Here is a 23,193-nt window from a genome sequence, read left to right as displayed (position 1 = left end):
GCACTACTTAAATACAGAGGTCCCAATGCATCAACATAATGATATTAAGGTGGGGGGTAGTTTTAGAATTAGTTAGGGTTAGGGTTAGTTAGAGTTAGGGTTTGGGTGTCATTACACGTCCACACAGTGTACATTTAAAATGTTTTGTACATAGCACCGGTATTTAAGTGGTGCAGTTAAGGGACCTCTATATTTAAGTAGAATCAAAAGCACCATTCAAGCGTGGCCAATGCCAGTGCCGCCTGACTGGCACCCGTGCCAGTGATACGTAAAAGCACCCACTACACTCTCGGAGTGCTTGATGTTAGGAAGAGCATCTGGCTGTAGAAACCCTGCCAAATCAAATTGGGGCCTCGTGCAGCCATCTGGTTTGCCAGTCCTCTCTCTATCTATCTATCTATCTATCTATCTATCTATCTGTCTGTCTGTCTATCTATGTATCTATCTATTTATCTATCTGTCTGTCTGTCTGTCTATGTATCTATCTGTTTATCTATCTGTCTGTCTGTCTGTCTATGTATCTATCTATTTATCTATCTGTCTGTCTGTCTGGCTATCTATCTATCTATCTATCTATCTATCTATCTATCTATCCAGGTATATATATATATATATATATATATATATATAGATACACACACATAAGTGTGTATATATATATGTATGTGTGCGTGTGTGCATGTGTGTGTGGGGTGGTTATGTGCGTGCATGCCAAATTGTTGGCTAAAACAGGCAGTTGGCTAAGATAACCAAATGTGAAGAAGCAAACATTTCACTCCAGGTCCTGTGGTGGGCGTCAAGACTTGTTTTCGTCACTGATTATCTCCCCTGCGCAGTTTTTGTCCTTGACTTTGTTTATTCTGAAACAGATCCAAGACATTTAATTTACCATCTCGTCTCAGGTAAACAACCAATATTTACCTCAGCAAACGAGCCTAATTTGCTATTCTTTCGATTTTTTTTTAGCATTTAGCTTATTCAAAACTTGATATTTCCTTCTTTTGTTTTTCTAGTGAATTAGAAACTTTTCAAAAATGGCCTTCAGAGTTCTCAGGTTGGGAAGAATTCTGTCCCATTCCGGTGCCATGAGCAGATGTTTGACAACGGTAAGGACTACAGTTTGTTATTTTTTTTTACCTTAATTATCATTATTATGATTATTATTACCTTTGTTTTATCGTATTTTATTGCTATCTGTCCCACTCTTCAATTCATCCGAGAAGAATTAAATATATAAATATATTTGAATACATTTACGTAACTAGTTTAATTTTCGTGTATACTGCTGATCAGGAATATATATATATACATACATGCATAAGTGTATATATATATATATATATATATATATATATATAATATATATATATATATATATATATAAATATATATATATATATATATATATATATAAATATATATATATATATAATATATATATATATATATATATATACATTAGTGTATATATATATACATAAGTGTATATATATATATATATATATATATATACATACATACATACATAAGTGTATATATATATATATTATATATATATATATGGATATCTATATGTATATATAAGTTCATACAAACATCAATATATACACATATATTTGCACACGCATATATGTATATATACTTGGGTGTGCGTGAGTAGATTATCACAGTTATGCACTAACCTATATATATATTATAATATATATATATATATATATATATATATATATATATATGTATATATATACATATATATATGTGTGTGTGTGATTCGGCTGTCAAGTTCTATTAGTGACACAAAACCCGAGAGCTTCATTCATTGTATTTAGTCTGCACGAAATTTCCATCCGTGGGTCTCTTTTAAGTAACTTTTCAGCCGAATAAAAGATATATATACAATTATGTACTAAGTTGTTTTCCTTTAGTTAGTTTCAATACACACACACATGTTCTTTTATAACGAACGAGGAAAAATATTACTCATTGCCATAAAATAGTTTATTAGTTTACATGTTTAAGTTGATCCAGATGCCCGTTATTTTAGAGTTAACCCGTTCTCTTCCTGGTTCCACAGCCAGAAATTGAGTGGATCTTGTAAGTTTTCCACTATATTCATCTAACCACACTCTTCGTTTCGTCTGTGAGTTGCTTAGTTTAGAGTTTTCTGGTGAGCAAAACAATATTTTGTTTTCTAAATCGGGTGTCTTTCGATTTTGAGACGGAGGGCTGAATGGTTTCTGCTCCTCTAAAGTGCTCTGCCGGACTTAGTTGTTCGAAGTAGTTTATAACAACCTGTTGAAGAAGTACTCAATGCTATGGTAGTGTCATAGTTTATTTAGATTGACCCAGTAACATTGTGTGTTTGTGTGTGTCTGTAGCCTGACGTAAACAGGGTTACATTTCTAAAGACAGTTTTCTTCACTCGGCTTTCTGGTCACCTGTACAAGCAATATGTAGGGTCCACCAAAAAGTCGGGAGAACGAAACTATTCTTTTGGAAATATTAACTTGTATAGGAAGATTGCACATTTTTAAACATTGTTTGGATAAGCGTTTGTAAGATCTTCTATCGCGCACGCTTGATAGATAAATAGATAGATAGATAGATAGACAGAGAGAACGAAGGGATTTTCTAAAATTGGTGAAACGAAATGTTTTAAAGATGCTACTCTATAATTAAATATACATGTGCACTTGTGGAGTTCTGTAATCACATTCGTTGGCTTATAATCACAAGAAACTGTGCTCAGATGTGAGTGACTGATATGTCAGGACTTAGGACTTTCACCTGAAGCAGTCACCGAGGAAACCATTTGAAGGGAAGCATTTACATACACATTCGCAAATATATACTGTGTGTATGTTTTATGTATATTTGTAAACAGGGTGCGATGGGTAAATTGTCGCTATTATATATTTTTATAAAGCACCATCTGAACGTGACCGATGCCAGCCTCCCCTGGCCCCTGTGCCGGTGGCACGTAAAAAGCACCTACTATACTCACAGAGTGGTTGACATTAGGAAGGGCATCCAGCTGTAGAAACACTGCCAGATCAGACTGGAGCTGGTGCAGCCTCCTGGCTTCCCAGACCCCGGTCGAACCGTCCAACCCATGCTAGCATGGAAAACGGACGTTAAATGATGATGATGATGATGATTTTCGCTGTTATGCCTCCATTCATCTTTCCACATGGACTCAGACTCAACACGGAGAATTACATCAAGTGCCTGGAGGAGATAGTCCTACCCTGGGTCAAGAGAGTAGTTGCTGGAAGACCCTATGTCTCGCAACAGGACTCTACACCATGTCACACAAGCATGAGAACCCAATCTTGGCTGTCAGACAATTTCTGCGACCACATCACCCCTAACATCTGGCCACCTAACTTCCCAGACTGCAAGTCTCTTGGTTATTATGTGCGGGTCGTAGTTGAGCGAGAGACCAACAAAACTCCTTGTAACACCAAAGATGAACAGAAGGAAGGGATTATGGCAGCATTCCCCAACTTAAACAAGGAGACCACCCAGAATTGTTGCAGGAGATTCTGAAGTCGTCTGGAGGCCGTGGTTGAAGCCAATGGCGATTTTATTGGATACATTTACTCTTTAGTATTTCAAGATATTTTTATGTAATTGTGGTTAACATATCTGTTAAAATGAGATGTCAGTATTATTTTCATTTTTGCGTAATTTAGGCAATAATTTATTCCCTGCAACCTGTATATATATTTATACTACTATAAATACCAACACAAACATAAATTATTAGCTTGTCCGTTGTTGTCGACGATGGGGAAGAACATTACATGGGAGACGATGGAGCACAGTGTGTCCAGCTGTGGCCAGTCAGTCTGATGCATGCCTGGAAGGCTCTGCTACAGCTTTGGAACTGAAGACAAGGAACTGGCTCTGTATTTGCATGGTTTTTTCTGCCCTTACAGTCCTGTTCTGTTTGTAGAAGGTAGCACCTCTTTTGATTCATCTTCACTAGGCAGGACGGCCTTGTGCAGGGGTTGATCCCAAAGCTCTTCAGTGAGGCTTTCAGTGTGTCCCAGAAGCATTTTTCTGTCCACCTTGTGTGCACTTGCCTTTTGCCAGTTCACTATAAAACAGTCTCTTGGAGAGTTGTATGTCAGGCTTTCACTCAAGGTGGCCTGCCCGCCCACCTTGTGCTCTTCACATGAACATGAATATACTGTCATCCTTTACTTGTATGTCTGCTTTTTGTCTCATCTTTTAACCTTTTCCAACAAGTTGTGATGCATCTGTATACAATAAACTGAATATTATTAAATAGACAAATAACTATTGACATTTGAGTCTGATGAATACTGGGTTATTTTCTTTCGACATCTTGACCTTTGGATTTTGCTATAATGGGTCAGTTATTTGTTCAAGGTTTGCAGTAAAATAGATGAATATATCAAAGTCTTGTCAAGGCATAGGAGTGGCTGTGTGGTAAGTAGCTTTCTTACCAACCACATGGTTCCGGGTACAAACTAACAAAGTTGTAGAATATCTTTGATTGGGCGTATACAAACCAGTGAAGTTATATCAGATTTCTACTAACAAAGTTGTTTCACTAGATATATTACAATTAAGGTAATATAATATTTCTGACTGTGACCAAAGAAGTTATAAAATACCATTGCCTGGATTATAGTTGCTGGTAGTTTCACACTGCTGTGGAAGGCAATGAAGCAGAGCACTCAATACTATTAGGCAGTGTGGAATAATATTATTTGAAGTTGAGTCTGCATGTTGAGTCTGTTTCCTGTTACTGGTCTTCAGGAGAGTTTCTTTGCCTTAATTAAGTCAGGGCCTAACGCACTTAATGTAGGGTAAAGGGAAGTGCTACAACAACTTAGGTTACACTGAGTGGCTGTGTGGTAGGTAGCTTGCTTACCAACCACATGGTTCCGGGTTCAGTCCCACTGCGTGGCACCTTGGGCAAGTGTCTTCTACCATAGCCTCGGGCTGACCAAAGCCTTGTGAGTGGAGTTGGTAGACGGAAACTGAAAGAAGCCTGTCGTGTATATGTATATATATATGTGTCTGTGTGTGTTTGTGTGTCTGTTTGTCCTCCCAACATCACTTGACAACCGATGCTGGTGTGTTTATGTCCCCGTAACTTGGCAGTTCGGCAAAAGAGACTGATAGAATAAGTACTAGGCTTACAAAGAATAAGTCCTGGGGTCGATTTGCTCGACTAAAGATGGTGCTCCAGCATGGCCGCAGTCAATTGATTGAAACAAATGAAAGAGTAAAGAGCAGTAATAATAATAATAATAATAATAATAATTTCAAATTTTGGTACAAGGCCAGCAATATTGGGAGGTGGTTAAGTTGATTACGTTGATCTCGGTGCTTGACTGGTACTTATTTGATCTACCCCGAAAGGATGAAAGGGGTTGATAAAATAAGCTTGCATAGGTCGGATGGAATTTGTTGAGGCAACTTTCTGCTTCCTTTCACACATCAAGGTAACATTTTCCTGTGTCCAGATATGCTTTTACAGAATACTGAAAATAAATGAAAGCTTGTATGACTGTCATTTACAACTATCACTTTGATGTCAAGACAAGGTGAGACAAGTATACACACTCACACACACACAAACACAAACACATATATATATATATATATATATATAAATAGTTCAATTTGAAGACTCCACTAGAATGGACGAAAGCGCTGATATATGATATATCTATATATATAAAACTGTAGTTGTGTGAGTGTCTGTCCCCTTCGATTTAGATTCCTAACTCCTCCCACACTTTGCGGTGCAGTTTAACCAAATTCGGGTATCTTATAGTCGTGATTAATATCGAGCCCGTCTGGGTATTAGCGCGCATCTACAATGAGTCTACGATTTTAAAAATAATTTAACATAATTTTTTATTCTATTTTAATGCATAATTTTTCGTGTGTCGATGGCGGTGGAGTTGGCGTCCATGGTCACACCTGCACCTGTTTGCTTCTCCCCCTTCTTCCCTCCCTCGTGAAGCTGTGGGGAAGGGAGTGTAAGGAAATCAACGTCGTAAAGCGTTGTCAAGGAGACCAGCGTTCTTTTAGAACAACGACTTCATGGCTTGAAGACACCAAAACAGAAATGGCTAAGAAAGCCCGAATTGGCATCTATAAGGGAAGTAACTCTCTAAAAATGCTTATATAGTTATTTCCCTTACAAACCTGAGCAACGCCGGGCAATACTGCTAGTGATGTATAAAAACATGTAATATACAAATAAATATCTGTAAATATAAAACCATCTGAATTTCTGAGTACGTCATTTCTTCTAATATAAAATACCTGTACATCATCTCCAAACCTTCTCATCGTTTAGCGTCCGCTTTCCGTGCTAGCATGGGTTGGACGGTTCAACTGGGGTCTGGGAAGCCTGGAGACTGCACCAGGCTCCAGTCTGATCTGGCAGTGTTTCTACAGCTGGATGCCCTTCCTAACGTCAACCACTCTGTGAGTGTAGTGGGTGCTTTTTACGTGCTATCCGCACAGGTGTCAGATGGAGCTGGCAAACGGCCACGGACGGATGGTGCTTTTTACGTGCCACCAGCACGGGGGCCAGGCGAGGCTGGCAACGGCCACGATCAGATGGTGCTTTTTACGTGCCACCGGCACAGGGGCCCGGTGAGACATATAAATAGATATATGTTTTTTTATGAATATTTTACTGTTCAGTTTATAGACCCCCAACCCACCCAACTGTTAGCAAATATTGTTTTGAGAATAAGTTACCCAATCGAATTCAAATGTTTATTCATCAAATTGAATTTTTATCAAATCATAGATTACATGTACCATCACAGTTTTATTCCAGTCTTCATCACAACTGTCCAACGAATGGAAACGTGAAACTCTGAATAGGTTTTGTGATGTTTTTGCAGCTTTTATAAAAAAGCAAATTACTCTACCTTTGGTATTTGAGTACTATTTTTTCCCACCTTGTTTTGCATTTATATACTTACTTTTGTATATATATCATCATCATCGTTTAACGTCCGCTTTCCATGCTAGCATGGGTTGGACGATTTGACTGAGGGCTGGCGAACCAGATAGCTGCACCAGGCTCCAGTCTTGATCTGGCAGGGATTCTACAGCTGGATGCCCTTCCTAACGCCAACCACTCCGAGAGTGTAGTGGGTGCTTTTTACGTGCCACTGGCATGGGGGCCAGTCAGGTGGTACTGGCATTCACCTCGCTCGAATCTTTTTACACGTGCCAGTGAAGCGGCACACATATATAAGTTTCTTTCAGTTTTTGTCTACAAACCTACTTGCAAGGCTTTGATCATCTTGGGGCTTTAGTAGAAGACTCTTGCTCAAGGTGCCACACAGTGGGACTGAACCTGAAACCATGTGGTTGGGAAGCAAACTGACTGCTATATTTTCACTTTCTCCTCTATACTCCTAATGTAACCATTCTCTTTATAAACTTTATTTATGATTAGTTTATGAGTAGAATGTTATATTGCTTCTCTATTACACAGCTTGTGATCTTCCTCAATACTTTTTGGAAAATATACATTCTTAAGGAAATTTATGTGTAGAAAGGACAAAATGTCTGGAATTATTGAGTCCTTGTTCTGTAAATAAAATCAAATGATACATTGCTTTACTTTATCATCATCATCAGCATCATTTAATGTCTGTTTTCTATGCTGCTATGAGTTGGACAGTTTGGAAGGAACTGGTAAGCAAGAGAACCGTGCTGTGCTCCGATGTTTCCTTTGGCCTAGTTTCTACAGCTGGATGCCATTTCTAAAGCCAACTACTTTACAGAGTGTACCTGGGTACTGCTTTTTGTAGTACCATTGCTAATAAGGTCACCAAGTAACTTGCAAGACATAATTCCTCAACTAAGTAGTGAAGGTATAGTTTTGAGGGAATTAGAAGAATGAGAGAGAGAGAGAGAGAGAGAGAGGAACTGATGTTTAACCGAAGAGGAGATACATAGCTTCTCCAGCTGGAAAGAGAGAAGATGGAGAGAGTATACACTCAAGGTACAAGGTGAATATAAAAGAGAGGATAGAGAAAGAGTGGGTGGGTAGGAGAGTGTGAAAGGATGGTTAGAGATGAGAATTGAGATGGATGTAGTGAATGGGGTAGACGGGTGGAGGCATGATCATTGGTGAATATCAGTTTTGAAAGCAGTTGGGGAAATGGAAATGGGCCAGGGAGGAGAAGGAGGAAGAGGAGGTGTTAGGAGACATTAATAAGATGATTTGAAGTGTGTTTGTGTGTGTAGGGGGGGGATAAATGGTATAATTTACAGCACCAGAGTCAATATTTTACACCTGGGAAGTTCTTAGAGACCTATGATAGGGAATCTGTGGTATCTGTGTTGGAAGAAATATCGGTTTCAAATTATGTAAATTACTAAAATGTAAGGAAGTATGTGGTTATTAACCAGTGTATATGAATGTGTGTATGCACATGTATGGTTGCGTGTGAGTGTGTATGTAAGTAATCACTAATCTGGTTTCAAATTATGACACAAGGCCAGCAATTTCGGGGAAAGGGGGTAAGTTGATTACATCGACCCCAGTGTTCAACTGGTACTTATTTTATTGACCCCGAAATGATGAAAGGCAAAGTTGACCTTGGCAGAATTTGAACTCAGAACATAAGGATGTACAAAATGCCGCTAAGAATTTTGCTTGGCATACTTACAATTCTGCCAGCTCGTCATCTTACATGTTGGAAGAAATATTCCTAAGGGAAAGGGGATGGAATTTTTTGAAAAACCCCTCTGAGGTCACTATGAAACAACATTGCATACAATTTTGATAATGAGTTCAGAGTATCAATAGGACGTCGCAGATGTCCCTGGCTTCATAGGCTGAGGCCTGTGCTATGAAGTCTCATATGCGCATATCTAATTCCATTCCTGCTTAAATGCTACTCTTACTATTCTCCACACGAGAAACACTATATTGACATTCGTTACCTTTTCTTTCTATCTTATCAAACAACTATTTAGGCACTGGCATACTCTTCACCTGGCCTGCTTGCATTAATGAGTATTGCTACCTACCTTGAATTTAATGTACATTCAACTATTTCATAGTGAAGGCGCCTGGCTTAGTGGTTAGGGTATTCAGTTCACGATTGTAAGGTCGTGAGTTGTATTTTGCAAACTTTCTGAATTTAATATTAAATCTTTATATATAAAGCTGAAGTTGTCTGTGTGTGGCAGGTTTGGTAGGCTTCAACTAACACTATCTCCTCCGAGACCCTGTGGCACAAGTTGACCAAAATTGAGAGTATGATAGAAGAAGGCTTGCTCTTCATTCCGTAGAAGAAAAAATTCAAATCGGACCATGTTAACACCAAAAATTATTTACATCAAAAAGGTGCTTTTTTCCTATGAAAATCTCTATTTTTTACGATTTTTTTACTGCTGTGTCGCCATTTTTCTGTGTATTTCAACCAGAAAAATGTTCACTCAAAGAGAATAACAAGCTACATAATGCAAAATATTTACTTTTCAAAAATTCCAATTCTAAAGGGTCGAAAAGACCCAAGCAAATACAAATGGTAGTTGCAGCAATGTGCTGTGACAACGCATGATTTTTATGGATGTTTGGCTTCTCTTTCTAGCTGGTTGAACAGCTGGATAGAGGTTCTTTGTTGGTTCAGACGGTTGACCATTTGTTGTTAGGTGCAGTGTGGCAAGCAGATCAGAATACGCTATGAACTCTTTAATTTAGCTTCATTTCACATCACATTTACCTATAATAATAATAATAATAATAATAATAATAATAATAATAAAAAGCTGCCCTGATGCAATACCAGGCAGTGGCTCTCATGGCTTCTGATCTTAACTGATTGGAAGTGTTATCATGTACACGTTTTGTCTTGGTATAAAAGATGGGCTACAGCAAATATTCTGCTCAATACCACAGATTTGCTTGTTAGTTGCTTGATCCTTAACCAGTTGAGCATGTCTCTTAGTGGCTGATGATATGTGCATATCTGAGCTGGAGTAGTGTGGAAGCATCATAGCCATGTGTTAAGGGGACTTTTTTGGCATTTGAATAATTCACTGCTAGAAACCATTAGTGTTTCATTCATCATCCTGAAACAAACCTTATTCAGGGACCTTTTGAGTGGGACAAGCTACTTGACTTGAAGATAATTCTGGGTGTGAAGAAGTATTTCTGAAATGACAGGTGCTGCATTGTTCGAAAATTTAGAAGCATGATCATGAATGGTAGAGGTACTGAATTCAAAAAGGTAACTAAAATTGTTGGGTGGATAATCTTGTGGGCTTCTATCAAGTCACCTGTTAGATGCCAAAACTTCCATTGTGTTGGTGCTGAAAGAAGCAACACCTTTAAGATATGTGGATGTATTTAAAATTGAAGATTAGTCAGCCGTGGTTTTGATCTTACTCAAGATGTCTGCATGCATCAATATAATAGTTAATGGTTCCCAAACTTTCTGTTTGAAATTTTTGGTTTTTTATTGAAAGGCAGTAAACTTTGTTGTATTGTGCTATGACTTCTTTCAAAATGGTTGTATTTTCTCAGGTACCTAATAGTCAAAAGCAACTACCAGACAGTGTTGTGGAAGATCTTCGCTCTATAGTCGGCAAAGAAAATGTGAGCATAGCACTTGCTGTTCGAGAACAACACGGACACGATGAATCTTACCATAAGTAAGATTTCTAAAGTTCTACTTTTGTACATTAATATATTTATACGAATCATTGCTCTTTAGAAAAACTTTTTTTTTCTTTCGAAAGGTAATCTTAATCTCCAACTTAATGTAGAGGTGATATTGGAACACAGAATACTGCATCATTTACCTTGAGAGGGTCTCTCATATGGCCTCATGGTGCATAGAAGCACTGTTATATATCATTGGCAGACGAGAATCATCTGCTATGGTTTTCTGAATTGTCAGGTTACATGTGGCTGTTGTTGCTGTTGGACGTCTGTCACTGAGGAACCCATAGGAGGGTGAAATCACATGATCTAGCAGTCCCAGTAGCCATAGCAGTTGGTTCTCATCTGTCAACGATATAACAGTGCTTTTACACACTATGATTCCTTATGAGAGGTTCTCTCAAGATAAATAACACCGTATTCTGTGTTCTAACACAACCTCCACATTAAGTTGGAGATCAAAGTTACCGTTTGGTATTAATATCGCTTCTGCCACTATTGATTATTTCTTTCTTTCATTTACTGTTTATAGGCTCCGTGCTAGTGGCACGTAAAAAGCACCATTTGAGTGTGATCGTTACCAGCGTCACCTTACTGACACGTGAATAAAACATTTGAGCAAGGTTATTGGCAGTGCCGCTGGACTAACTACTGTGCAGGTGGCATGTAAAAGCACCCACTACACTCTCAGAGTGGTTGGTGTTAGGAAGGGCATCCAGCTTTAGAAACTCTGCCAGATCAAGGCTGGAGCCTGGTGCAGCCATCTGGTTCACCAGTCCTCAGTCATTCATCCAACCCATGCTAGCATGGAAAGCGGATGTTAAACGATGTTGATGATGATGTAACCTTTTACTGATTGAACTCCTTTACTTCATAAAAACTACTTTAGAGAACTTGAAAAGCTTAGGCGTTGCTGCTCTCATTCAGAATGACAAATAAACATAACATGGTTGCTTTTTCACTTCTTAGACTCTTCATAATTAGGGGTTCACAATTTAGACTCTTTATGATTTAGAGTACACAGCTTTTAGAGTACACAGAAGTTAGAGACAGAAGAATATACTAAAGGTCCATCTATCACTCATCATCATCATTTAACGTCCGCTTTCCATGCTAGCATGGGTTGGACAGTTTCACTGAGGGCTGGTGAACCAGACTCCAATCTGATCTGGCAGAGTTTCCACAGCTGGATGCCCTTCTTAATGCCAACCACTCCGAGAATATAGTGGGTGCTTTTTACGTGCCACCGGAATGGGGGCCAGTCAGGCGGTACTGGCAATGACCTTGATCGAATCTTTTACATATGCCACCGGCACAAGTGCCAGTAAGGTAATGCAGGTAACGATCACGCTCGAATGATGCCTTCTACATGTCACTGGCACGGAAGCCATTTAGCCACTCTGACAACGATCGCACTCGGATGGCGCTCTTAGCACCCTACTAGCACGGGCTTTATTTAACTCTTTAGACAGGAGTTGGGGGATGGTTAACTAAGTTAATGTTTTATGCCAATAGTATGAATTTGAACTGTGATTAACCAATGGTTGGAGTTTTCTGTGGATTTGTCTCTCTTATTGATACATAATTATAATTTGGTAATGCAGCTGAACTGTATAAATGTTTACCTTTATCTTACAACAGGTGCTTCCCACCGGATGTAGTTACCTTTGCTAATAGTACAGAAGAGGTTAGTGCTATTGCCAAATACTGTAATAACCAACGAATACCTCTCATACCTTTTGGTTCTGGAACTGGCCTGGAAGGTGGAGTAAATGCCACAGTGGTGTGTATTATCTTTCTCTATCATCTGTCTGATTGTCTCTCTCTCTCTCTCTGTTATATTACCGTCATAATTAGATTGTTGAAATATTTCCAATTTTGGCAGCTATTTCAATATCATTACTTTTGTGTCTGCTTTCCTATGCATCCAATCATAGAAACCAAGCCAAATCAGACTGGAGCTTGGTGCAGCTCTCTGGCTTACCAGTTCCAGTCAAACGGTCTAACCTATGCCTATTTCTTTACTACCCACAAGGGGCTAAACAAGGAGAGGACAAACAAGGACAGACAAACGGATTAAGTCGGATATATCGACCCCAGTGCGTAACTGGTATTTATTTAATCGACCCCGAAAGGATGAAAGGCAAAGTCAACCTCGGCAGAATTTGAACTCAGAACGTAGTGGCAAACGAAATACACTTAAGCATTTCGTCCGGCGTGCTAACTATTCTGCCAGCTCGCCGCCTTAAAAACGGTCTAACCTATGCCAGCATGGAAAGCAGGTGCTAAATGATGATGATGATGATGATGTTTGTTCATGGCTAAAAACTTCATTTATAGTTGCTTCATTTGTAATGGTTCCACGTCCTGGTACAAACCCAAACTGCATCCCGTCCAAAGTGGTTCTTTCCCTAATAAACTTTGTTACTTTTCTGCCTTGGTCAGTCAATGGTCAGTTCATGATGCCACTGTTATGCCAGTTATTAGTGCGGCATAACACATCACATCATGAACTGATTGATCCAAACCAACGAGGACATTTCTTTACAGGTTCTTGACATGTTAGAAATAGCAGACAAATTTTTGTCAAATCACACCCTGTAAATTAGTTAAAACAAACCAGTAACGAGTTGATTCTGAGTTGATATATTTAATTTACCTTGACTGCAATATTGCACCTGGTACAATCAAACATTGTATTATAGTTTCAATAACCAGATTAAGGTATAATATGATAACATAAGGATGCTGGACATTTGTAGTAGGGGGCTAAGAGCACAATCCAAGTGTGATCGTTGCCAGAGCAGCTAACTGGCTTCTGTGCTGGTGGCACATAAAAGGCACCATTCGAGCGTGATCGTTACCAGCGTCACCTTATTGGCACATGTAAAAACATTCGAGCGAGGTCGTTGCCAGTACCGCCTGACTGGCCCCCGTGCCGGTGGCATGTAAAAGCACCCACTACACTCTTGGAGTGGTTGGCGTTAGGAAGGGCATCCAGCTGTAGAAACTCTGCCAGGTCAAGATTGAAGCCTGGTGCAGCCATCTTGTTCACCAACCCTCAGTCAAATCATCCAACCCATGCTAGCATGGAAAGCGGACATTAAATGATGATGATGATGAACAAGCATTTACTTTGATACCTTCACATTAAAGATCTGCTTAGCTGATAGTATTTTACATTCAAAAGATTAATTCTGATATAACATATTCTGAAAAGACTGACACACTACTGGTACATTGTTTCTAGCCTTTATATATTCCCCACCTCATCACCCCCATGTCTCACTGAGACCCCCTTCGGTCACGACACAGACCATGGGATTGCACCTAGAAAGTTACCTTCCCAGGCACAAGTCCAGGCAAGGTTGTTTTATGGAAGACCAGCAGTCACCCATGCACACCAGCCTCCCCTCTCCACACCACTGATGTTATCCAAGGGAAAGGCAAAGGGGCCGATACAACTTGGCACCAGGGACATCGCAACTCATTTCTACAGCTGAGTGAACTGGAGCAACTTGAAATAATGTGTCTTGCTCAAGAACACAACATGCAGCCCGGTCCAGGATTTGAGCTCACAACCTTACGATCGTAAGCTTGACGCTCTAACCACTGAGCCATGCGCCTTCAACATGTCTCACTACTATGCAATATTGTACTTTGTACAGGAAGATGGTATTATGCTTCTCCTGTACTTTTCTGGATCACAAAAATAAAGCTGTAAACTTTGTTGCTTTGTGAAAAACATTTCGCAAATTGATGAAAGTGGAAGCAACTTGTGGAAGAGGGAGACCTAGGAAGACATGGGATGAAGTATTGAAGGCCAATCTTAAGATCTTGAGCCTCATGAAAGAGATGACAAAGGACTGAGATATCTGGTGTCTTTCTGTATTCAATAAGACCTGTCTGTCAAGCAGAATTGATACACCTGTGCAGGTGCCACATAAAAAGCACCCAGTACAAAACTATGGAGTGATTGGTGTTAGGAAGTAGGAGTGATTGGTGTAGAAACCATGCCAGAACAGACAAAGGAGTTTAGTGTGCCACCCCACTTACCAGCTCTGGTCAAACTGTCCAACCCATGCCAGCATGGAAAGCAGAAATTAAATGATGATGATGATGATCTCATCCAATAGAATGTTAGATTTAATGAAATTGTTAATATTTCTACGAAGAGGTTCCACTAGTGAAAATGGTTTAGTGGATGGACATGTCTTATGTTTTGCTTACTGTTGTAGAAATGGAAGCAGGCGTTTAAGAAGGAAGATGACCAATTTTTGTTATTCAACAACCAGAGCTATTCATTTGTCTTCAGTAGTATATATTCTAAAATTGAAAATACAAAGAAGATTAACATGAGCCTAATCAAGGATCGCATACAAATTTATGATAATGAAATTATTGTGTGTAGTGCTCAGGTGTACTACAACTCATTAAAGGTGTGTGTTCAGTACATATAATTATGTACAAAAATCAGGAAAGTGAACAGGGTATGAGTCATTATATACATGTGTGCGTGCGTACGGAGAGGGGGTGGATATCAGGTGAAGTGTTGGCAAATTTCAGGAAGCATGGAAGTTTTAAAGGATGCAATGTTTCAGCAACTAACAACTGATGCAGGTAGTTTGTTCCATGCTTTTGTGATGCTGAGTGTGAGAAAGTGTTTCGAAAGTCATGGGAGCTATGGTGTTTTCTAACTTTGTAGACATGCCCACGTGTGTTCGATACATGGAGCTCAAAAAGGTGCTCAAGGTGGTTGTTGGCATGACGGTTAATAATTTTGTGGGTGTTTACCAAGTCAGTAGCCAAATGTCGGATCTTCAGTGTATCTATGCCCAGGGAAGCAAGGCATTAGGAGTATGGTAGTTGCCTGATGGAGGGTATTCGCTTGGTTGCACATCTCTGAACAGTTTCCAGAAGGTCGATGTCCTGAGCAAGATAGGGGTTCCAGCCTGGTGATGCAAATTCCAAGTGTGGCTGCACCATAACCATATACAGCCTTAAATAGATAGCTGGAGAGTGGCTGACAAAGGCCTGGCTGAGTGATGCCAAGACACCCTCGGCCTCCTTGACAATTTTAGAGATGTGCTTTGTCCAGCACAAATCGCTGCTGACAGTAATGCCCAGGTCATGTTCACAAGAAGACTTCTTGATATCAGTGTTGTGGAGAGAGTATGTGGATATTGGGTTTTCCCTCCCAGAATGCATGGTGGTACACTTGTCCACAGCCAGCCTGAGTTGCCAGTCCATGATCCATTGTTGCATTGTGTCCAGGTTCATTTGCCGGAAAGATATGTAATGTTCAGGATCTGCCCTTTTTATCTCAAGATACAGCTTGGTGTCATCTGCGTATTTCAGCATTGTGGCATTCTTTAAGTTGGCATCTATCTCATCAATGTCTACAACAAACAAAAGGGGACCAAGAACAAATCCTTGCAGTACACCAGATGACATCTCATAGAGTGAAGAATGCTGTCCTAGAACCACAACTACCTCTTTTTGGCTGAGAACGAAGGACTCCAACCAGTTAAAAAGATTATCTTTCACACTCATTGCAGAGAGTTTTGCCATAAGACTTTTGTGTGGCACAGAATTAAAAGCTTTAGCAAAGTCATGGTAAACAACATCCACCCATGAGCTGCCATCAGTGACCCAGGTGATGTCTTCTAGAAACATGACAAGTTGATCACAGCAGCTGGAGTTGGGGATAAATCCAAATTGCGAGGGCCAGTGTTCCATATATTTTTTTATATTCTGAATCAACAAAGTAGCTTCAGACTTCTGAAACTACCTGCCTTAAATCTCACCACTGCCACCATCATTGTCATTTTAACGTCCACTTTTCCCTGTTCATTTGGATTGGACAGCTGTTTACTGCGGCCAGATGCTCTTACCTGTTTCCAAGCTAGGTAATATTTTCACCATGGTCAAACATGTTTTCACAGAATACTAGAAATAAATGACATTCGTTTACAACAACCATGCAATGTCAAGATAAGGAGATACAAATATACACGCTCAATCACTTACTCATGCACACACGCACGCGCGCGATGGGTTTCTTTTAGTTTCTGTCTATCAAATCCATCCACAAGCCTTTAGTCAACCCAGTGCTGTAGTAGAAAACTCCTGTCCAAGGCACTGTGCAGTAGGACTGAACCTGGAACCATGTGGTTGGGAAGCAACCTTCATAAGCCATACAGCATGCCTCCACCAATCATTTCTTACAAAAAAAAAAAAGAAAGACAAGTGCAGATTAGATATTGTACTATTGTGTTTGAAAAACAAAAACAGAAATTACCGTATGGTCACAGCTATAAAGCTTTTCTTTATAGGTTAGCTTAAACAGGACGTAACAGGAGCTAAAACACCGTGAACAACAGTAAACTGTTGATTGTAAGAAAATATGCAAATTATGGGGAAACAATTCCACCAATGTAAGTGTCCATTAGTGTTGAAATTATTGTGTCTCGAATCATTATTGATTTTACCGAACCTGTTTATAAATCTTCCCTTTCTGAATTTGTCGTAGTTGAATGAGTAGAATCTGAAGCATTGACTTACATAGAGTTTTGCCCCGTGTTTGCCCATTTCCCTTTCCATTTCCAGTAGAAATGTTTGACCTGATTCTAACCAAAATATTTAACAAGTAAAACACAAAAGTAAATTTTCCTCAACACCTGTAGTTAGTAATTGAATGTATTTTGCACTACTATTATATATATATTAACACTTATCTACTAGAAGTTCAGAAATTGTGATGGTATGTACTTATGTGTGTCTTTTTGTGTGGACATATTCTTTAAAACACTGTGGGACTTTTTAAATATTTGTTTGTGTATAACCCATAACTCACCATCTGTGCTAACATTTTGAATACAGAACAAGATTGTGTATTTAATAAATAAAAAACTTGCCGAGAAAAGAATTGCCTTAGATTTTTATTTTATTTTACTTTGTAAGCAATGATTAAAATTTTAACTTTCTGAATTCAGTAGTTTCTAAGACAGTAAAGCCGGTAGTTGACTTAATTAGGTAAACGAATGTGACAGTGACACATAATATATTTGTTGTATGTACTGAATCGTGATAAGGGTGATGTAAATGGTGCATGACACGTAACCTCATTAGTGCCAGGTGCCACGAAAAAGCTCTCAGAACACTCTGTGAAGTGGTTGGCATTAGGAAGAACATTAAGCCATAGAAACCATGCCTAAGTAGACATTGCAGATTGATGCACACCCCTTGCATATATCCTGTGGAACCTTCCAACCCATAGCAGCATGGGAAATGGATGTTAAATGATGATGATGTAATTGGTTTTAAATTTTGGCACAAGGCCAGCAAGTTTGGGGGAGGGGGTTAAGTTGATTACATTGACCCCCAGTACTCCACTGGTACTTATTGACCCTGAAAGGATGAAAGACAAAGTTGACCCTATTGGAATTTGAACTCAGAAAGTAAAGACAGGTGAAATGGCACTAAGCATTCTGCCTAGTGCTCTAACGATTCTGCCGGCTTACTGCCTTTGATGATGATGTAATTGAAACACAGCTAACGCTAATTATCGAACCCTCCCTCAGTAATTCATATCTCCTACTTCTTTTTCTTGTTCTAATCTTCTTTCTGATGTAATGAAATACAAAATGCATGAAGTTGTCTTCTATCTGATGTATTGCTGTCTTACAATATATCTTTATATCTTTATATATAAAAGTGAGGTTGTGTGCTGTCTGTCTCCTACGATTTAGATTCCTAACTACTCCCACATTTTGCGGTGCAGTTTAACCAAAACCGGGTATCTTATAGTCATGATTCATATCGAGCCCTTCTGTGTATTAGCGCGCGTCTACGATGAGTCTACGATTTTAAAAAAAATTTACCATCATTTTTTTCCATTTTAATGCATTTTTTCGCTATTATACAAGGGAAGTAACTCTCTAAAAATGTCTACGATGAGTCAACGATTTAAAAAAAAATTTACCATAATTTTTTTCCATTTTAATGCATTTTTCGCTATTATATAAGGGAAGTAACTCTAAAAATGTCTACGATGAGTCAACGATTTAAAAAAAAATTTACCATAATTTTTTTTTTTCCATTTTTAATGCATTTTTTGCTATTTTTTGGCTATAACTCTCTAAAAATGCTTATATAGTTATTTCCCTTAGAAACCCGAGCAACGCCGGGTGATACTGCTAGTATCCTTATATATAGATAATGTGCATGTATATCAGCTGGCCTCAGTGTCCAGCAAAGGAGCCGCTTCTGTTAGGCCACTCAGCTTTATAAGAAGTCCTCTTTGTCTCTTTTATTCTAAATCTCAGCTGATTTGTGCTTCTCTGTTTTCTTGCTCATTTCAGGGTGGTGTGTGTGTAGACTTGAGCAAAATGACAGAAATCCTTGACCTACACCAAGAGGACTTTGATGTAACAGTTGAGTGTGGAGTTACTCGTAGAACATTAAACTCTTACCTAAGAGATACTGGGCTTTGGTTCCCGATTGGTTTGTAAAATTGCTCTGAGTATTTCAATTCATGTTGCTAGTTTCATGAGTAAAACATTGATACATTTCATTATCATCATATTTCAATAATAATAATAATAATAATCCTTTCTACTTAAGGCACAAGGCCTGAAATTTTGTGTGTGGGGACCAATCGATTACATTGATGCCAGTGCTCAACTGGAGCTTATTTTATTGACCCCAAAAAGAGGAAAGGCAAAGTCAGCCTTGGTGGAATTTGAACTCATCACGTAAACATGAATGGAATACCACTAAGCTTTTTGAATAGTAAGAATAATGAAGTTAAAATGAAAAGAATGGTTCCCAGTTTTATGAAAAAAAAAATTTTTTAACTGGAGAATGGTTGTGGTACTTTTTAGTGATTGTTTATCTATTAAACGACTCATTCGGTATGTATATTTGGGTATTGGCATGAGTTATTAGAGCAAGTAGTTTACAGGGCATCAAAATGCCTTTGAAGAAGGGCTCAGCCCAACATATCAGAATCACATCACTACACAACACATAAACGTCTCCACAAAATATTGCAAATATTTTGGTTAATAACTCAATAGCTCTCAGAATTCTGGGAAGGGATTTTCGTAATATGATGGCATGCCTTGAACATTACAACTACTTATGACATCAGACTAACCTTCAAGACTTCATATTAGAACTTAAACTCATCATTTGAAACTAACAAATTTACCTTTTCTATAGTTTTCTTACAGTTATGAATTTTACAGATTGATTTTATCTACTCAAACTAATCAACTGACCGGTATCTTACATTAGCTGGAATATAAGTCTATTTTTAAAATGGCTATTGAAGTTTATTTTATTTTGAATATATTTTCTCTCTGTTTTAAGACAGTATTACTCCTAGTGGATGTTGGAAAGTTCTTGGCTTTGGGTAAAAGAAAATACTAGGAGGATCAGTTATGATTTTATTCAACATATTCCCCTCCCAGGTTCATACACTTATTGCAGTTGTCCTTCAGTTTTCCTAAGCCCTGTGAAAGAACTCAGAAAGTTGGGTCACCAACCGGGCCTTTCACGAAACCCTTAAAACCAGGAACTTTTCAGTTACCCCTCATATTTTATTTTTGCTCTTGAATTCCCTAGTAAATACTTTTACATCGTACACATTGTTTTCAGATCCTGGTGCCGATGCATCCTTGTGTGGAATGTGTGCTACAAGTGCTTCTGGTACAAATGCCGTCCGTTATGGCACCATGAGAGAGAATGTCCTGAACTTGGAAGTGGTCTTAGCTGACGGCCGAATCGTCAACACAGCTGGGAAACAGAGACGCATGAAGTATGAAATGTTTGTCATTTGCAGTTATGTGAATCTAGTCCACTGTTTATGAACTGTAGATTATTATCATTATTATTATTATTATTATTATTATTATTATTATTGTTACTTATTGTTATTCTGAGATGATGGAAATCATTCGCACACCGGACATAATGCTTAGTGGCATTTCATCCGTTTTTATGCTCTGAGTTCAATTTCTGCTAAAGTCAACTTTGCCTTTTATCCTTTTGGGGGTTGATAAAATAAGTACCAGTGGTGCACTGGGGTTGATGCAATTGGCTAGCTCCCCCAACACCTAAAAAGTTTCAGGCCTTGTGTCTATTGTAGAAAGGATTGTTGTCATCATCATTATCATTATCATTATCATCATCATTATTATTATTAAGTTGGCGAGCTGGCCGAATCATTATGATGCTGGGCAAATATGCTTAGCAGCATTCCATTTGTCTTTATGTTCTGAGTTCAAATTCCGCTGAGGATGAGTTTGCCTTTCATCCTTTCAGGTTCACTAAATTAAGTACCAGTGGTGCACTGGGGTTGATGCAATTCACTAGCTCCCCCCCCTTCACTCTTAAAAATTTTCAGGCCTTGTGCCTATACTAGAAAAAAATTTATCATTATTAAGGTAGTGAAGCGGCAGAATTGTTAGCATGCTGGGATAAAAAGCATCTGTTTTTACATTATGAGTTCAAATTCTGCTGAGGTCAACTTTGTCTTTCATTCTTTCAGGGTTGATGAATCAAATACCTATTTCTTTACTACCCACAAGGGGCTAAACACAGAAGACAAACAAGGACAGACAAATGGATCAAGTCGATTATATCGACTCCAGTGCGTAACTGGTACTTAATTTATCGACCCCGAAAGGATGAAAGGCAAAGTTGACCTCGGCGGAATTTGAACTCAGAATGTAACAGCAGACGAAATACGGCTACGCTTTTCGCCCCGGTGTGCTAACGATTCTGCCAGCTCGCCACCTTTATTAAATACCAGTGAAACACTGGAGTCATGTAATCCCCCCCCCCCAATTTCATGTCTTGTGCCTATAAGTGAAAGGATTATTATTGTATTATTGTCATTAGTTCAGTTTGCAATTCTGCTGTCACTATAATCAGTAGAGCACCAGTCATGAATCTAAGTTAATTCCGTCACCTGCTGTTGTTTCTTCTTCTCAGTTTTTCTCTCAATGCATTTATGGTATAGTGTTCATGCACACTTGCATTGTGCATCTAACAGTGTGTGCTCACTTTATTCCTTTCTAGTTTTCTCTGGTCTTCTACATCCAAGGGTCTGTGTGTCTCACTACCATGCAGCATCATAGTTCTAACACAAGAGTCATACAAACTGTCCTTCACTCTGAGGGAAAAGACTTTCGTTACCAATATGTGTGGACTTGGAATTGAGACAAAAAATTAAGTCTTCGTATTAATGATTACTAGGGCTGCGAGCTGGCAGAATCATTAGCACCCAGGGCGAAATGCTTTGCAGCATATAATCAGTGTTTACATTCTGAGATTCTAAGTTCAAATTCTGCCGAGGTCAACTTTGCCTTTCATCCTTTCAGGGTCGATAAAATAAGTACCAGTTGAACACTGGGGTTGATGTAATCAACTTATCCCCTCGCCCGAAATTGCTGGCCTCGTGCCAAAATTTGAAGCCATATTAGTGATTACTTACATATACACTCACATGCAACCATACATGTGCATACCGTAAATCTTCAAGTATAGTCCGCCCTTGAGTATAATACGCAGGGGTTTTTAGGGGGCTGTACTTCTGAAAAACCTAAACCTTGTGTATAATACAGTTGAGTCGTGCGTAATTAAGCCAGCAGCACCTAGTCGAACAAGCACTTCCGCGCATGCGTAATACAATAATGGTGATGTTCTTAACTGTTGTATGGGAATGTAAATATGTTTGCAAATTGTTTTTGTTACATGTTATTCTGTTCTGAATACTTTTATTTTAATAAATGTTGCTTACTGCAAGTTATGGGTGATTCTTTTATGACTTCATTGCTTTCAGGCTTAGCTTAAGGTATTTTCGCGCCCGACATCACAAAATACATCTGAATAAACATAGCCAGACAGCAAATAGAGACTCGGACATTGCTTAGAAAATATTTTGACCTTTAAATTTTGGGGAAAAAATGCAGCTTATACTTGAAGATTTATGGTACACTCATTCATATACACTGGTTAATAACCACATACTTCTTTACATTTTACTTGGATGAACTCTTTCCATTGTTGCCAGAAGCTGTACATATTTTCTTGGCTTTGTCTATACTTTGTTTGCAACTCTGCCATTTGTCAAAAATTATTCCTTATTTTTTTCCAGAAAGACATCTGCTGGTTATAACCTAACAAATTTGTTTATTGGAAGTGAAGGAACTCTGGGAATTATCACAAAAGCTACTTTGAAATTGTATGGACAACCTGAAAAGGTAAGTTAGTATCAGATCATCATCATCATCGTCATCATCATTACTGTTTTAATGTTCACTTTTTGCAGACAAGGCTTATTGAAGCAAATTTTTATAAAGCCGAATGTGCTTCCTGTCATCAATACCTACTTGTTTCCAAGTAAGGTACTACTCCCCCATGGTTTGCACAACAAACAGCTCAGAGGCCATACCTGTTTTTACAGTTAACGTCGGCAAAGAAGCTGT

General features: G+C 38.7%; 1 protein-coding gene across 2 annotated transcripts in view; it reads left to right on the top strand.

The window, feature by feature from the left end:
- Nucleotides 1-712: 712 nt before the first annotated feature.
- LOC115216446 (probable D-lactate dehydrogenase, mitochondrial) overlaps nt 713-23,193 on the top strand; it is an 80,173-nt gene continuing 57,692 nt past the window's right edge. Inside the window, exons 1-7 of one of the 2 annotated variants that reach the window (XM_029785787.2) lie at nt 713-902; nt 1,014-1,106; nt 10,559-10,686; nt 12,338-12,479; nt 19,060-19,201; nt 20,360-20,519; nt 22,863-22,968. In XM_029785787.2, coding sequence (XP_029641647.1) covers nt 1,035-1,106; nt 10,559-10,686; nt 12,338-12,479; nt 19,060-19,201; nt 20,360-20,519; nt 22,863-22,968 — 750 coding nt within the window. In that variant the 5' untranslated portion in view covers nt 713-902; nt 1,014-1,034. The remainder of the gene's footprint in view (nt 903-1,013; nt 1,107-10,558; nt 10,687-12,337; nt 12,480-19,059; nt 19,202-20,359; nt 20,520-22,862; nt 22,969-23,193) is intronic. The other variant, XM_029785786.2, reaches the window with a different exon arrangement.

Source organism: Octopus sinensis, linkage group LG10 (genome assembly GCF_006345805.1).
Source record: "Octopus sinensis linkage group LG10, ASM634580v1, whole genome shotgun sequence".
Classification (NCBI taxonomy): Eukaryota; Metazoa; Mollusca; class Cephalopoda; order Octopoda; family Octopodidae; genus Octopus; species Octopus sinensis.
Note: the sequence above shows the minus strand (reverse complement) of the source record. Positions and strands in the feature narration are given on the sequence as shown.